General features: G+C 41.0%; 1 protein-coding gene across 1 annotated transcript; it reads left to right on the top strand.

Moving 5' to 3' along the window:
* Window positions 1–708: 708 nt before the first annotated feature.
* Window positions 709–4,470, top strand: fgf4 (fibroblast growth factor 4). The gene is made up of 3 exons (XM_008282158.1): window positions 709–1,226; window positions 2,513–2,616; window positions 4,294–4,470. Exons 1-3 carry the CDS (start codon window positions 830–832, stop codon window positions 4,468–4,470), a joined length of 678 nt encoding a protein of 225 aa, XP_008280380.1. The 5' UTR covers window positions 709–829.
* Window positions 4,471–17,618: the final 13,148 nt, after the last annotated feature.

Below are 17,618 nucleotides of genomic sequence, written 5' to 3'. Positions count from 1 at the left end.
TATTAATAACTATACATATTAAAAGGCACTTCCGAGGGCTCTAATGTGATCACAGTCACTACGCAGGAGTGATGCTGCTTACCAGAAAAGCTTCAAGATGTTCTAAGATACAGTTAAAATCTCTAAGAGGTATTTCCTGTAAACAATGACCTAAATATATTTCACATGTCAGGCCAGGTTTGTTTGTTTCGTTGTCAACACAGATACTATTAACACACATGACAGTCACAAACTTTACAAGTGTTTCAGCTGGAAGCTCAGAACTGAGTGAAGTCTTGGCCAACAATGACAACATACTTATCATGCTGCAAACTCTCTATTTAGTCTTACCATTGTTTTCCATAAGGGCCTGGGACATAATTTCCCTTTTACCAGTCTTAAGTTGGAGCTTTTTTTCCATTTGGTTGAATTGGACCTGTGTTTTTTCCTGTTATTGTTCATTTATAGAACTGTCTCCTGTCTGGACACCACGGTCTGTTAACTTGGCTGTTTCCTATTTTACATCCTCCCATACATAAATTATGATATTCTGCTGCTGATAATGAAAGCCTCACACAAAGACGTCTTTTCATTATAATAAGGCCTTTATTCGTTTATTTTCTACAAACTCCTGACTTTGCTCAGAGATAAGAAGCCATTATTTGATTTCAATAAAGCCCCAGCTCTGTTTGGTGCGCCTGATTGTGAACAAGGAGTTTGTGGATTTCTTCTAAGTGTGGAGCTGTGATGTAATGTGTATGCAGGTATAAATATAGAGGCATGGCTGCACAGCGTCAATGCAGATCAATGTCGCTCCGGCGCTGAAGCCAGTGCGCCTGTCGGTCTGGGAATGAGCGCAACTTCCACACGCTCCTCTCTGCCGCGCCGCTGCTTCTTCTTTTTCTTTTCGCTCCACTGGAGAGGCAAACGCCGGGAGGCTGCTTTCAGAGCCGGACCCGGGATGGGCTCTCTGGCCGCCCTGCGGACCGTCCTGGTCCTAGGCCTGGTGACCGGACTGGCGGGATGCGCCCCCGGCCTGAACGGGACGGCGGACCGCTGGGAGGCCCTCTATTCCCGGTCTTTGGCGCGGATCCCGGGGGAGAAGCGGGAGGAGGTGAGCCGGGACAGCGACTACCTCCTGGGCATTAAACGGTTGCGGCGCCTCTATTGCAACGTGGGGATCGGCTTTCACATTCAGGTGTTACCGGACGGTAGAATAACGGGAGTACACAACGAAAATCGTTACAGTAAGTTGTGTGAGTTGTTTATTGCTAATGTAGAAGCTGCTAATTATTTCTTTTCTCACTTTTGCTGGTGGTGGAGCCTCACTTTGTGTCCATTACGCAAACAGGTTAACGTCCAACGCAAATCCTGCTGTTAAAGAAATAGTTTCAATATCCCCAGAGGAAAGCTTTCACAACTAAATGACAAAAGCGTTGTTTCCAGTCACAGAATACACTTTGTATTGCCAGCACTTGATCCAGTCCTGTCCTCCTGGATGCTGCTGCTCATGTTGTCACACACTCAGCTGAACACATATCGATCCACGCGTCACCGGCAACATCTGGAGTCCTTCTGTGGAGCCGCTGAGCGCTGCCGTGCCGGTGCTTTCCGCCTGCTGTGTAACCAGAGCCGCAGTGATCCAGGCCGGCGGCCAGCAGCGCCTAAAGTTAGGACACGAAGCCGTCAGCTCAGACGCACTAACCCCAGCGGTCCCCACAGACACTCTCACACCAACTCATTTTCACGCACGAACACGTTCTTTTGGCCACCATGTCACATGTGATTTGTGCCGTCCGGTGTTGGTGAGCTGCGCTCCTGCAGTGACTAAAAGGCGACCTGTGGCCGTCCTGGGGTCTCCAGGCTCGTTGGTTTTGCCGGGCCGCCTCTGTACTATTTTGAGACAAGGGATAAAAATTCAGGGAGATACATTACATTAAATCTCAGTGAGGAATTCAAGGCAGTGTAACGCATTTTAAAAGTGAAGCAGGAACAAAGGACGCAGACTGAGGGAGACGCTGCGGGGTTCAGTAAACCTTTACATGGCAGCATGTTGTTGTGTGACCAGTGACTTCAACAACCAAACATCAGAGGAAACAGATCTGTGGATCTCAGTGGGATTTCTGAAACCTGTAAATATTCACATCAGATCCAACAATGGCAGTCACACTGAAAATATATATGATTTACCTTTAAGGCCACTCTGAGGGCTGGGTGAAAGGAGAAACTTAACTTTTTCATAACTTACTTTGATATAGGTTTAAGTCTGCACAATTGTTCCCCCCTTATTATGGCAAGAAGAAGTCTTTTGTTTATTGATTGACTTAGATCAGGCTTGTACAGTGCCACACCTTGACAAACATCATAAAGGTAGCTGACTCAAAGATGTTTCTGAGTTCTTCAGTTTTGTGATGAACTCCTGACTGTCCAGATCATCTCCTGACATAAATACAATAACGTCAGTGTGGAGCAGCAGGTTTGGACCTCTCCATCACACCAGTATGTTTCAACATGTGGTTTGTTCTCCCTTAAGGTCTTCTGCAGATCTCTCCAGTGGAGAGAGGGGTGGTGACACTGCTGGGCGTTCGCAGTGGACTCTTTGTGGCCATGAACCGAAAAGGAAAGCTCTACGGATCTGTGAGTGTACCACGAGCACTGTGATCAACTGTCCACTGTCCACTGCTGTCTTGTCTTTTGCACAGACACACAGACAGACAGACAGACAGACACACACACACACACACACACACACACACACACACAGAATGAGACACACACTAGATTGATGACGATGGAGGTTCAGGTTTCAGCTGTCACATTTGCATATGTTGTTGCACTCTTTGTTCCAGCTGTGATGTCCAGCTCTGTTAACAGATGCTGTGACAAAGTATTTATCAGTGTGGTTATGTTTTTGGAAGTACTGAGGTCATGAATCTAAATCCTTGTGACTCCACACCAGCTGAGTTTAGACAAGACGGTAGATTTAAGACGTTTGAAAATTGTTGGATAAATTGTGCTGAAATGTGTCGAAACCAGTGTCTGGTGGAGAAATGCTCAGACACTTAGACACAAATATATTTCTTCTTATATTGCCTGAAAATACTGGAATCATTATATGTAACACTCAGCATCGACCCTCCAGGTTTTTAAAGAAAAGAGTAAAGAAATGCAGAGGACTTGAGCGTTGTGTTGCCGTGGGGGCTGGAGCTTTGTGTGAATTGTATTGATGTCTATAAAGTCTCTCTTTAAGATTCAAATAAATATGAGGTTAGGATCTGGAGCAGAAAACAGTGTCATATTAGGCAAAGCTTAAAAGGACTGAACAGAAATATCTTACTGGAAAATATCTAAAATCTCAATGGAGTTCTGGAGCCAGGTCTATCACCTCCTCTTGAACTCGCCAGTGCTCTCACAGTCAGTCTATATGAAATGTAGATGTACTCATTGCTTAATTAATAAGTCATCAAACTAAATTTGTGGCAGCGATTCTATGTAGAGAGCAGCTGTTACTAAATATTCAGACCCAGTGATGACAAACTGTTGCTAAACTAACTGTACCAGCAGACAGAGAAGATGTTAGCTTGCTATATGTTCTGTTTAGTTTAAAGAGAAATGGTGAAAAATGAAATATGTTCACCAAAATGCTAAATGATGAACTGTGGAGATTTTTAGTTATGATTCAAAAACTTACAAATGATAAAACCTTATGCTGATAGCATTAGATGAACTAAAAAGAACATTTCTTACGAGCGTTGTCCCAACTTAACAAACACAACAAATGCTGAAACACTCACACTTCACTTCTGCAAATGAAGTACAAAAAAATGCTGTCGTCTTCAGTATCTCAGACATACATAGACAATTTATGTTACCCACAAATGTCATGATGGATTCATGATACGTGATGCAACACGGTTCAGTTCTGAGATACTGAGCAGCAAGGCGTGGTTACTTCCTGGTTCTAAAAGAATACTACAGTGAAAGGTGAGTTAATAACTCGATTCAGCTGGAATGAGCTCCGTGATTAATGTTCCACCCGCAGAGAGAAAACAGCCCGATCAGAGGCTGGTGTCCAGAGTCCTGCCTTACTCACACCATTCATCATTACAAAATCTCATTTTTTTGTATAAAGTCTGGCTCTAACTGCTCCCGCACAATAACAGCCCTGCAGTCAGAAATAAAGCAATTGTTTGATAGTAATCACACAGTGAACAATACAGACTTGAAATTTCCCCTCGAAAATGTCCCGGCATCTTTGTTTTGTCTCTGCCTTCAGACAATCAGCATTTTCAAATAGTCTCTTTTCTCTTGCAGTTACACTACAACAACGAGTGTAAGTTCAGAGAGAAGCTCCTCGCCAACAACTACAATGCCTACGAGTCAGTGGCCTACCCGAGGATGTTCATCGGCTTGAGTAAGAATGGCAAAACAAAAAGAGGAAACCGAGTGTCACCAGCCATGACAGTGACACATTTCTTGCCAAGAATCTAGTGGCCTCATAAATAGACTTCACCTCAATATGGAGAAAGAGATGGAGGGAGACTCCAAACCATGATGCACTTTCACTTCTAGCTTTATGCAAGTGTATCATATTTGATCTTTGCTATGTATATATTCATTTCTTTAATCTATGTTTAACAGCTATTTTGTATTTTTTTAGGCGTCTTTTCAGTGGGGGTAGAGTCAGAGATGCTAAACATGTTATTTATGTTTTCATTTTCTAATTTATCAGACATTTGCTGCTACTGAATGAAATCCTGTCTTTGGGTGTTGGTTTTCTTTGCACGGATGACAAAATACGCAACAGTGCACAGATGATTTTAATGTGTTTTGTTTTTTTAACAGGAAAGGACCTTTTTGAGTCTTAGTCTAAAAAAAAAAAAAAAAAAAAGAAATGAGGCGCAAGTGTCTTTGGTGTGAGAAGTGGCACTGATCACCCAATGCTCCAGCTCTTTTGTGTGGCACTGGAGCCTAATTGAAACAGTATCATCTTACTGAAGAGAGAGAGAGAGAGAGAGAGAGAGAGAGAGAGAGGTGGGGAGGAGCGCAGGAGGGGGTGGTCAGAGACCTCCTCTGGTCTGTTTATAGCTCTGCCAGGGGGGATGAACTATGAACTTTTCTGCCGTCAATCTCAGTCAGATCTATAAGTCTGCCGATAGAGACAGGAATCCTCTCTGACATTATATAAGTGGGGAATTTGGGAGTTTAAAGGCAAGGTCAAAGAGCTGATATGCAACAGACGAGCCTTAGCCTTGACTGTGGAATAAGACTATTCTTAATGTCAAGTCGTTGCTGATTGTCAGGCTAGCTGTTGAGTGTGCTGGTTCTGAAGCAGGACAGCATTAGTCAGGAAGTTTGTACAAATATTTGCCTGTGTTGTGCCAAAATTTGTCTTCCTCACAAAAAGTCGTTTGCCTAAGGATCTCTGCCTTAAAGCAATAGGATGTCACTAATGGAAGAAGGAAAAGCGCAGTCTTCAAATGAAACGTTGATAAAATACACCATAACTCAGTTTGATTAAACTTTAGCTTGTGTAGTTGTAACCTGTAGCTACAGTGGCTGCTGCTTTGCAGAGTTGTGCTTTAAAAACACTTTTTGGATTATAAAAAGAGGAATTATACATATTTCTTGTTCAGAGTTCAGAAGACTAATACAGATTTCTTGTCTGTTCAGTACATATGAAGCTACAGTCATCAGCATAAAGACAGAATTCACTATCCAGCCTGTTTGAAACTAACTGGATAACATACAAGCCTTATCATTGTGAACCTGCCAGGAAATACTCCCATCATATGTTGTACTTATACTATTTCCAGTCTTTGTGTTCTGCTTCGCTAACCGCCGCTGGTTGCAGCATCGTATCTACCACCATGAGAGTATTTCAATATAACCATCTAACTCTCAACAAGAAAGCAAATAAGCATGTTTTACAAAATGTCCAACCATTCCTTAAAGAGTCCTTGTATCCTGAAACGCCTTCAGTTTTTATTTCTCAGGCGATACATCAGTGTCATCGACTGAGTGCATTTCCCCTGCAGTCATTTCCTTTTGCAGTGCACACTCAGGATACCTCACAACACACTCAGGATAACTCACAAATACATTTGGTTGAGGATACAAACTTTGGCACAGTTCTGGTACGACAAATCCCTTTTGCGTATTTTCTCTTTTACAAAACCAACAGCCCTTTTCAGGCTTTGCCTTAACTTCCTGCAGCTGTAGCTGTCCTGCTCTGGCTCAGTTTACTGTCCATTTTTGCCACCCTCCTTCTTCCTTGTGTTTGTCACTGTGTCTCTCTGAGTCTGTGTGGTTGACTGCAGCTCAGCTCTGGTGGCCATGTTGTCCTAGTTGCGCCTTGTCACGTTCCAGCTATCTTTACCCTGTGATTTACTTTTAGAAAGGATAATCATGGGAGAAATATTTACGGACAGCTGTTGGACTGTACTATATGCTAGGGCCAGTAACCCTATATTTTTCTTTATATATTTTGTAAATATAACCTCTCAGTAACTGAAGGTTCTGGTATTCCTTTCGGGGGGAGGGACAGTTTTAAACCAACAGAGCTGGGTGGAAGTCGCTGTCTGAAGGCACAAGGTGCTTTTGATTGGCTCACTTTGGCGTAACTGATTTATAAAGTCACCAGTCGTCAACAACCCAGGTTAAAAAAGGACTGGGGGGAGATAGGTGACCACGTTATCCATTTCTGTTTTTGTTCACTCTCCTGTTTTCTCATTCAGTCTCTTTGCTAAGAAGTTTGAAATCTCCATTTCAACATTCCACATACGATGACATATATTGTAACCAGCCCGACTCCTGTTTGGGACTGTACTGTTCGCTCTGCTGAGCCAGAGTGCCTTCAGTAGAAGTGATGATGTATTAGCACAGAGGCCAGCCACACTGAATGCACACGCTAGCTATTCAATTGCAAATAGCTCAAACAAATATCATGCAAACTGTTGTTTGTAGTGTCTTCATGCCCTGACTCCTGCAAACCATGAATGTCAAGACTGATCTAAGCTCTGCAGGCTCACTGTGAGACACACGTCAAGTTGTCAAAATAAGTGCAAAAGCCACCGTCTGTTGATCCTACATCTCCTTTTACAGCATGGTTGTTAAAATCTTCTCTTGAACATATCAGCCAGTCAGCAGTGATGTATGCAGGTATACTGGTGTGTCTGGTGCTCACAGCTGGCCTCAGTGTTCTCCAGTATCACTGCTTTGCATGGCAGGCATCATGTTTACAGTAGAATACCTTTCTGCTCTCTGTCACTGACCCAGGACCAGCCCTCTACCGCAGCTGCTCATTTGGTTATCCAGCTACAGTCCAAGCAACAGCAGTGCACTTCTTAAGTCAGCAGCATGTGACTGGTGTAACACACTTTCTGCTCTTAATGATTCTCAGCAGCATTTGTGCCGCTGCTGACATGTGGACTTTTACAGACAGGCTGCTCTACACACAGTTTGCTTTTTTTTTGGTTTTAGTTTTACTTACAGGACAATAACAACCAAAGGCCCAAACTTCCTCCGATGTCACCAATAAAGAGTCATTTGACCAAAAACGACAAAAACCTGATGGCATCTAGTCATGCAGTTAGCTTGGTTTTTGTGTCCAGGTTTTGAGCTGTCCTTTTCTAAAATGTCTTAAATAAATAAAACTAAGAGCTGACATTTAGGTAATTCTGCAGCAGAATCCTGCAGGTTTGACTGGAACTGCATTCTACTGAAGAAAAAGCCCTTTTAACACTGGTAACAGAATATTTGGAGGATGAACAGAAACACTGTCTAGTTGTAGGATTACTTAAATGCCATTTTGTGAATTTGGTGGTCGTTGACAATAAACTGACTTGAACAGAATTCTGAGAAGTATATATCTCAGAACCTGGACATTACAAGACCACTCTTTTATCTACCTGGCTTGATTCTTCAAATATAACTGAGAAAAAGATTTTTGTTTTTTACATTTAGCATTAACAGACCCCTTTAAAGCGAAAGTACCAACAAGAAGCTGAATGAAAATGGAGAATTCTGTGGTGGTCCTGAGTGTGCATCAGGGAGTGTATGATTGAACCTTTAAGATGGATGACTGCTTTTCTTTGTTCCAACTCTTTTTACACATCTACACTGTAAGCTGTTGATATTAGCCTATGGAACTCTGCTGTCTGCAGGTCTGCATTCAGGGAAAGTGATGATATGATACTGTACTATTTTTGATTCTGAGTCCTGTGGTCTTATGCAAATTTTGTATTAACTACTTTTATCAGTTGTCTTGTAGTTTTATACAGGGCTTAATAAAATGTAACACTGTATGTGCTGTGCACATGGCTAAAGTCCAACTTAAAGGAAGTTGACAATAAAAATATGATCCCCAAATTGTAATGTGTGTTAGTATCTGTATTTTGTAATGAGGTTGTCTTATATCACACACTAGTCTTTCAGTTCTGTGTAACTTTGTATTAAACAAGTGTATCTATGGTCTCATACAAACAGTGTAAATCAACAATCTGTGAGTTTACCTAAGTTTCTATATTCCAAAGAGTAATACAGGGGCGTTAGTATTTGCTATGAAATCAGTGTTATACTGAGAATGTCCTCACACTATATACTACAGTCTCTAAATCGTTCAGCATGTAACTGCTCCTAACCCCGACATGTGCATCCAGGAAGCACACAGTTCACTATGACTGGACTATTCCACGTGCACACCTTTCATCCACACTAATATGCATTTGTTTTTGAATGGAGTTTAGTTTTTACTATAAAATGATTTCCATCCAGACAAGCACAGTTTCAGACACAATCAATGTCTGTGCTTGAAAACATAAACAGTAAAGTATTGCTCTGATGTAAGTTTAACCATTTAGATTTACACAGTAGAAACTCAATGTCACAAAGGTCAGTACACCTATCATCATTGAGATTCAAATCATTGTTTATTTTTTTCAGCCACCTTTATTTTTGATGAGAGACTCACCCCTCCTTGGCATGGAGAACACCAGATTTTTAGCGAGATGTTCTGCCTTTCTATTGCTGGAGGGCCTGACAGTAGTGCCCTGGTGTCTGTGGCATCATCTCAGCAGGATGCTTAATGCAGCTCTGATTAGCACCATTGTGGCTCCTTCTGCACGTCCTGATTACTGCTGCTACTGTGTTTTCACAGATTTGTGTTTGTTGTTTTTTGTTGTCTTTTTGAAGACATTGAGTTTTTTTTTTGTTTTTTTTTAACCCTCATTTCTAAAAACACACTCTACAAGTCATCTCTTGCTTATGTCAGGAGGGCCCCTGCTGAATTTTCCATTTTGTTTTACATTTAAAATGACAAACTGAAGCAGAATCTGACAACATTTCAGCCATAAATGGTGTGTTTAACAAAACTGTTGTATTAAGGTGTCAAATCATTTTATTTTAATACCACTTGTCAACTATTAGTTAGCTTTGCCTTAACAATGAATAAATATCTAGTGTTTATAGTATTTATGATGCTTGTCTATAGTGTAACATACCATCATGAAAAAGGGTTCAAAATATGCAATTCCTGGTGGAAGTTGTGTCATTTTAATCTATGGTTCATATGTGTCTGACTGTAAACACTTGTGGACTTCAGCATCTAATTAGACAACTATGAAAAGGAAAAAGGAGGGAGAACATTTCAACAGTAAAACAGGCAGTTGATAATATTAATATTATGCTGTGATCGTGAACAATTACATAATACAGTACTGTACAGATGTAACATACACAAGAAACATTCAAAAACTAACAATGTTTTATATCATATGAAACTCATGCCTAAAGAACTCATATCTGCAGAAGGTACGACATGAAAAAAATGCCAGGATTTTTAAAAGTTAACAGAATTTATAACTAGCACACAAAGAGAAAGAAATCAAATTTTAAAAAAGAGGGATTAAGGATTGAACATTATTTTTTTTGCCTTGCCTCATTGTCACAAATCTGAAAATGCTGCATTGTAACATCAGATTTTCTGGCATTCTGCGGTTCTTCTTCTTTTGGCTCTAAAAAGCATTAAGCTTTACAACATTCACTAATACTTTAAATGGCACATTACTGTCAGAATGTGGCTTATTTTTTCAGCAGTTTATTCCAGTACAACATGTTTGTTTTCACATTATTCTTCCGTTCTTGCTCGCTGTCTGCCACTTTGATGGCGTATCTGCTGCACGGCGGCGGCCTTGGCCTGAGCAGGACAGGTGGTCACATAGCTTCTCTACGTATGTATTTCTGTCCCTCCATTCAGCTGCAGCCTGGGCTAAAACAGGCCACATCACAGCCTGAAAGAATGACAGAATGACAGCTTTCTGCTCGCTGAAACCAAGGCTGGCCTGGTTAAAGGCTGTGAACCAACCAAAAGATAGAGCACAGCCTCCTGCATCCTCTCTCCTATTGTCTAAAAGCTGCCCACGATACACACAATACACCAAACTCACACACACACACCTGTGGGGTGAAACGTCTGAGGCTTTCAAGCTGAGCAGCATGGGAAGAGAAAAGGTTAACAACAATGTCTGCGCCAACAGAGAGAAGTGATTTAACAACTACTTACTGGTGTCTGAGTGGACACACAGATAGGTGAGGACATTTCAGATCAAACACTTCCCAACCCCCAACAACACACACACACACAAGCACACACCTACACACACACACACACACACACATATACACCACAACACTTGTGTGCTACCCTGTTTAAATATCTTTGTGTAAATTCTCACAATATTGACTTAGAGACAGACTGCAAAACGTATGACTGCAGCTCCAGTCTGACTGACTGCCTTTTTAATCTACCAATCAGTAAAGCAAACCAGGTCAGACTGTCTGGATACTCCAGAGGCAAATCAGGTGCTTAGTGGAAGCATTCAAATGTCCTCACCATCCGTCTGACAGGACACCTGCTGCTGCTCCACTGCCAATCACACACACACACACACACACACACACACACAAATTCACATAAAGTAAAATGCAAAAATGTGTTCTCTACCAGTACACTCTGTGGCATCCTTCATTCAGACACAGTGGTACACAAACAGCTAAAATTGTGGCAGTTGTGTTCATGGGAAAAGAGCATTTACCATCTGTGTGTCTAAGATTCTGCAGACATTGAGCTGTAAAGTGAAGGTAGCCTACATCTGAAGGCGCCCCTCCCTCCCTTTTATTTACTGCATAGTGCTTGTCGTGGATATGTGCGACTTCAGGAAATGAAGTGGACTCTTGTCTTGTATTCATGGGCTCATGGTGGCAGCTTACTAGCCAGATTCTACAGCTGTAGCTGACTGGTCCCACTGAGCCTGTCTTCATCAGAGTCGGACACTCAGACAGTCCTGCTTTGGATGTACATGTGTGGTGGGTTGCTTTTTAGGTGTTGCATACAATTAGAGCAAATTGTCTAACTGTACACTGTTAGAGTGTGATTTTAATGTCAGACAGCCACTAAAATGATTGAAAATGAAGACTATTGTACAAAAATAGCAATTTTGTTTTTTTGGAAAAAAAATCAATAAATTGAATGAGTGCTTTAAACATCAGTGTAACGCTACCATCTAGAATAGACCACTTTTCTGAAAACATTTCAAGAGTTTATTTGCAAAAACAGATAATTCCATCTTCACAAACCTTCAGAAAATCACATTTTCCATCGTCTACCTGAGACAATATCAATCAAACTTAAGTTATCTCTATTTTTGTCATGTCACTTCTACTGAGTCAAATCCACTCAACTTCAGTTTGATTGATATTATGTCAAGCAAACAACAACAACAAAAAGTTTTCTGAAAATCTATAAAAAATTAGTTATCTGTTTTTGCAAATGAACTCCTGATTGCACCAGTAACTTGGCCAGTCTAGTTGGACTATAGAGACATTAGACCATTTCTGATCAGTGGGAGCAGGACTCCAAGAAGCTGGAGTGAGCCTCCTCCCCTGAAAGCATTTCTGCTAGAAAAACACTAGCTGCCAGATTATCAGGTGAAAAATGACTCACTGTCCTATCCTAGCCCTGTTAATAATGTGAATGCACAATCCAGCATCTCTGTTCATCCACTCTGACAACAGTAGAGTGCAGATTAAAAAAAAAAAAACTGTGGTTGTGGTTTACTTTGTCCCTGCATGTCTTTGGTACAGAAGACTAGATATTGCAGTGATGGAAGGTCATTGTGGCTTAGTGGGAAAACGAATGAATATCAAGGAGTGAGTGACGTAATATCGTCAAAATGCACATCAACTCCATTATCAAACATCTACACCAACAAAACATCTGTATCTGAAAAACAAGACGAGAGAACCTTAACTTTAAAAATGACACCAATTATCAGAGCCAAAACTGTAAAATCTATAAAATAAATGAAATATCTTTTTAGAGCCGATGTGCAGAGTAATATAGAAGCATTGTATTGCAGTGAAAATAGGTCCACAATAAGAGAAAATGCTACTAAAGCAGTTTGGAGTTCAGAAGGCTAAGCTAGAACTTTAGAGTTAACATAAAACAAGTGACAGAAGAAATACCCAGAAGCGCCTCTTGTCTTCTTGGCTGTGTGCTACTATGAAGCTGCTGTCTAACTTAGCATGAGAATTAATAAAGTAAAAGGAGCTCTTACCTCATGTAGGTTTGTAAAGTGTCTCTGAAATGTTACAGATAGCTCTGTTCTGTAGTTAGTTTACAATCTAATAATACCCTGTTTATTTATATGCCTCATAGTTATACAGTAGTGTTCATAATTTAAGACTGAAAAATGAATCAACACACAGCGTCAGCAGGCTGCCAGCATGTTACTGTTCAGTAGCTGGCAAATGATGCTGCTGCCCAGAGAACCTTCAAACACAGAACAACACACTGAATCATGTACTTATTTATTCTTCCTGAATCAGATTTGGACCCTCAACCCAACACCCCCCAACCCTCCCTCCACCTGAGAGGTGCAGTGTTTCTTTGAAGTGTTGCCACTGCCCTCTGATGGAGAAAAGTCATTACTGCTCAACTAGAAACCTTCTGCTCAGGGATTATTTCCAGTGGAGTAGTGATTTTAACATATCAGTTTTTATATTTACTGTAATGATTATGGTCCACTTTGTCGCACTCTTACAGGGTTTAACAAAAATGTTCACATTAGCATACTCAGAAAGTCCATCCATCAATTTTCTATACACCACTAAATCCTCACAAGGGTCGCGGGGGGGCTGGAGTCTATCCCAGCTGACTTAGGGCGAAGGCAGGGGACACCCTGGACAGGTCACCAGTCTATCGCAGGGCCACACTTAGAGACAGACAACCAAGCACACTCACACCTACGGACAATTTAGAATCACCAATTAACCTCAACATGTTTTTGGACTGTGTGGGAGGAAGCCGGAGAACCCGGAGAGAACCCACGCTGCACGGGGAGAACATGCAAACTCCACGCAGAAAGATTCCGGTGCCCCCACCGGGACGCGAACCGGCAACCTTCTTGCTGTGAGGCAACGGTGCTACCAACTGCGCCACCCTGCAGCCCTACTCAGAAAGTCACAATCAAAAATCAACAAATGAATATATCTCAGGTCGTCCCATATGGAAGTGAACAGTGTAACCACTAAACACATCTGCAGACTTTCGCTGGTTTATGGAGATGAGTGTAGATGTGCATGACCACACATGATGGCTACAATGTCCACCACACACAAAAGCCCAGTTTTGTGGCCTGACATCATCACACTAAGTGCTGAAGTTTCGTTGAGCCAACAAACAGCTCTGACTCAAACAGCAGCATCAACATTACAAGGCAGCCATGCCTCTCAAATGTCAGCAGGTCAACCCACGCTGCAGCAGTCTGCTGTGCGAGGTGCATTTCATCAACCGGGCTGCACAGCCTGTAACCAAGTAAACAAATCTGCACAAACAGCTCTGTGGCAGTGTTTGTGTCCTGTCAGAGCTGCATTCTTCATGCAGTGCAGTAAAATGTCGGTTAGTGCAGGGATTTTACCAACTGTCGATGAATAACTGCTTTAATCAGAGAAATGCTTTCAAAAAACACTGAATCGTCCAAATGAGGTATTTTTTCTAATCTACTGTACAGTACACACTAACACTTCCACAGGACAGCAGCTTGGTTGAACAGTATACAGTATGTAGTGAGTCGTAATACTGGAGCATGGTTGCACAGTGTTTAAAAACTTACAATTAGTTAACTAGATTTTAAGATTTATGACTCAACAGGAGGAAAAAGCCACACAGCCATCACTTTAGTGTCACATGGTGGTTCCCAGTCCTTCATCACAACCTGTACATGGCTGTGAGCGCTGAAGAGCTGCTCACTCTTTAGATTGTTTCATGCCATTTTTAGACTCCTGAGGAGATACAGCTTCTCAGACGAAAAAATGGAAAATTCAAGGAAATGTTAGCATTTTAATAGCATGTGTGATTTGTCTTTCTTTGACTATATTTAAAATACAGGCCCCAAAGCAGAAACTTAACAAAACTCAACACGTCTATGATCACTGAAACTAATCAGAGTACAGCTGTGATTTCCAACTAGCCCAGCAGCACTAACACAGAAATGACCTGTGAACACCAGAACTTTCTTAATTTTGGCTGTGTCTATCTGCATGTCATCTTTGCTCCATATCTAAAAGAATTTCTAGAATAACTGAAAAGTCAGATGGTGACACTTCACAATGATGAAAAAGGATGCAGAAGGATCAGTGACCAACTAAAAGTAATTTGAAACACAGTTGCAGCAGTATTGTGTATAGAACGAGCCATAGCACCAGTAATAAGAGTCACAAATGATGCCACAGATTGCTCAATCTAGTTCCCAAAAACATACTGGCAAGTGATTCAGACTTGGCACAAGGGTTATCAATGGGACTCAGAGTTTCTGTGAAGCTGTGTGAAGGACGGTTCATAATGTCCACCTCTATGGACATTTTCCAAGAAAAACACCCTTGCTTGCTCTTCAGGACAAAACAGCAATATAAGAATTTCCCAAAGAACATGCAGGGCCTGTATTTTTAAACTGTTAGGTTTTAATTTTACATATAAACAAATATTTTACTGTTTAACTGCAATTATTGAGAGGTTATACAATTTGAAATCATTTAACATTGGTGTAAGGTGGTCTGTTACAGGTGCAAAAGGAGAGTGAGGAAGGTGTCAATCAAGCAGACTGTACATGGAGTCAAATCAGGCAAGATGAGTGAAAACATCTGTGTGGTTGGCCACAGACTGTAATCTGCAGCTGGAATGACACAGAGACAGACACCCTAAGGACACATAGTCGTTTTAGTGTCGTCCTCACTGTCCTTCCTTCAATCCTGCTGTTCCCCACATGCCCTGAAGAGTACTTTTGTATTCAAGGCTGCCATCTAGTGACAGACATTTTAAACAGACCTGACCTAATTACAGTTTTTCTCAGTCGCTTTGGTACATTTCTCGAATCATCCTCGACATTTGCAAAACAGTAAGTGCATTTCTCAAAACAATTCATACGAATAGCAAAACAGCATGGATTACCTGCAAAAGGCAGTTACTTGCTCAAAATCCTTAGTTCATCTCTCAAAACTAAATATCTGTGTCAATGAACATGCCAGTGCCGTCAGAATGACAAGTCCTTGTGTCAATGTGTACAGATAAGACAGTCAAATTGCTTAGTCATGTTGTCAATATAACAGTGTACTCTGGAGGGATGTTCTGATGTAAACTATGGCTAAAGTTTTGATGACAATTATTGTAAATTGTGAATTACACCTTAGTGTGTGTGGGAAATTGATTGGAAGAGACTGACATTTACGCTTTTACTGTTTGTACTGTAATTTGTTGACAGACCATGTCATTGTGACACAGAAAGGAAAAGACAGCACTGCATAGCACAAAGAAAAAACAAAAGTAGAAATGTGAACATTGGACTATCTCCTTAGGGAAAACTGTACATGCAGTTCTGTAGGAATTACAGTGCAGTCTTCCTCTATACTTGCCAGTTGATGGTTCATAAGATGCACCTTTGAGCTATTTCAGAAAACTGGTTGATCATTGGTTGATCTATGTAATGCAACACACATTTCCCTTCATTAGAGAAAGTTAAGATTCACCTCAGAGCAACTTACTAATTCAGGACAGATTAAAACAAAGTCTAATGGAAATGTATATAAATATGCTCAACATATTATGACAACTTGTTCAATCATTTTGCATGTAAAGACTTATGCGATGAACTAATGCCTAAATGTTGTGGGGGTGAGACTATTGAACAGAGACCCATTATCATACATTTTGATCAACATGACAAAAGAAATTGATAATGTAGGAAACAACAGAGAATTGTACATAATCATTTGCATGGATGTACCAAAGCATTTAGAACTTGTTCAAAGAAACGAAAAACTGCTTTTTGATGTGCACAAGTGACACAATGATGTGAAGATTGAACAAGTAGTTTGGAGAATTTTAATTCTGATCTGAGAAATGAACCAAAGCGACTGAGAAAAACTGTAAATGAATCTTTCTTCAAATATGAATTTACTGTGATGGGTGGATCTTTTTCACTCAACACTGTTTGTGTATATCATGTATATATACACTTGTATTGCGACAAAACTCAAATAAATATATTAAACCACAAATATGAATTTACTGTTGCCAGAAAAAAACAATGAAAAAAAGTGCAACAAGTGCACTACTCATCTTCTACTTAAAAAGTCTGAGATTTTCAATAACTCCTACTGCTAACTGGGCTTTACTGGTTCAGACTGTGAGCCAACAGCCACCATCAGCTGACGATCTGATTTGTCAAATCAGCAACTGACTGAGGATCTAGAAATCTGTGAGCAGATGTCAAAGAGGTTTCAGTGAAATGTCGTCAAAAACAAAAGCAAATATCGGAAGTTCACAAAGCAGCGTCTGGATCCGCCAGAGTGCGCTTGGAAAGCAGTGCTCCCACAGATGACGTACAAGCTGAGCTCTTTGGCCACAATCATCAGTGAAATGTTGCGATAAAAAAAAAAAAAAAAAAACCTGAACACCACGATAGCTGCTCATGCGCATGGTGGTGAAATCCTCCACCTCAGGGCTGAACACGATAGAAGGAATGATGAATAAATAAATATTGGCAAATTCTGGATGCAAATGTTTGCAGAGGTTGCAGGCTGGCAAAGGGGAGTCAGATGTTGAAATGTTTGCCTACTACAATTACTGTTTAATTTTAGGAAAATATGAAATTTGCTTGTGGTGGGAGATGAGGGAGCAAGTTGTCAAAGTGCCATAACAGGCAGTAACACCATCTTCCCTCACAGACTGTCAATTTCCAGAGATAAGCTTTGAAATCTCGGCCTCTGGTTGAATGGCGATATTTGCTCTGATTACAGTTTAACTTGTATGTAAATGCAGCCAAAGCAGCGGAAGCATAGGCCAGAACGTGATAAGACCGGAAAGAAGTCTGTTGTTTTAGTGTGCAGTGACCCAGTATCACAGCTTCTCTTGGTTTCCGACCAATGTGTAGACTTTACCCTCTCCACAAATAAAAATGTGCAATTTGACAGAGTACATTTGGTAGCACTTTATGTAACGTAATTGTGCAACGTGATCATCAAGTCATCTATAGGAGCAAAGACTGGAGCTCCTGCCAGCCTACACTTAACAATAACAAAAACAA

The sequence above is a fragment of the Stegastes partitus genome, unplaced genomic scaffold (genome assembly GCF_000690725.1).
Source record: "Stegastes partitus isolate 25-593 unplaced genomic scaffold, Stegastes_partitus-1.0.2 Scaffold260, whole genome shotgun sequence".
NCBI lineage: Eukaryota > Metazoa > Chordata > Actinopteri > Pomacentridae > Stegastes > Stegastes partitus.
Note: the sequence above shows the minus strand (reverse complement) of the source record. Positions and strands in the feature narration are given on the sequence as shown.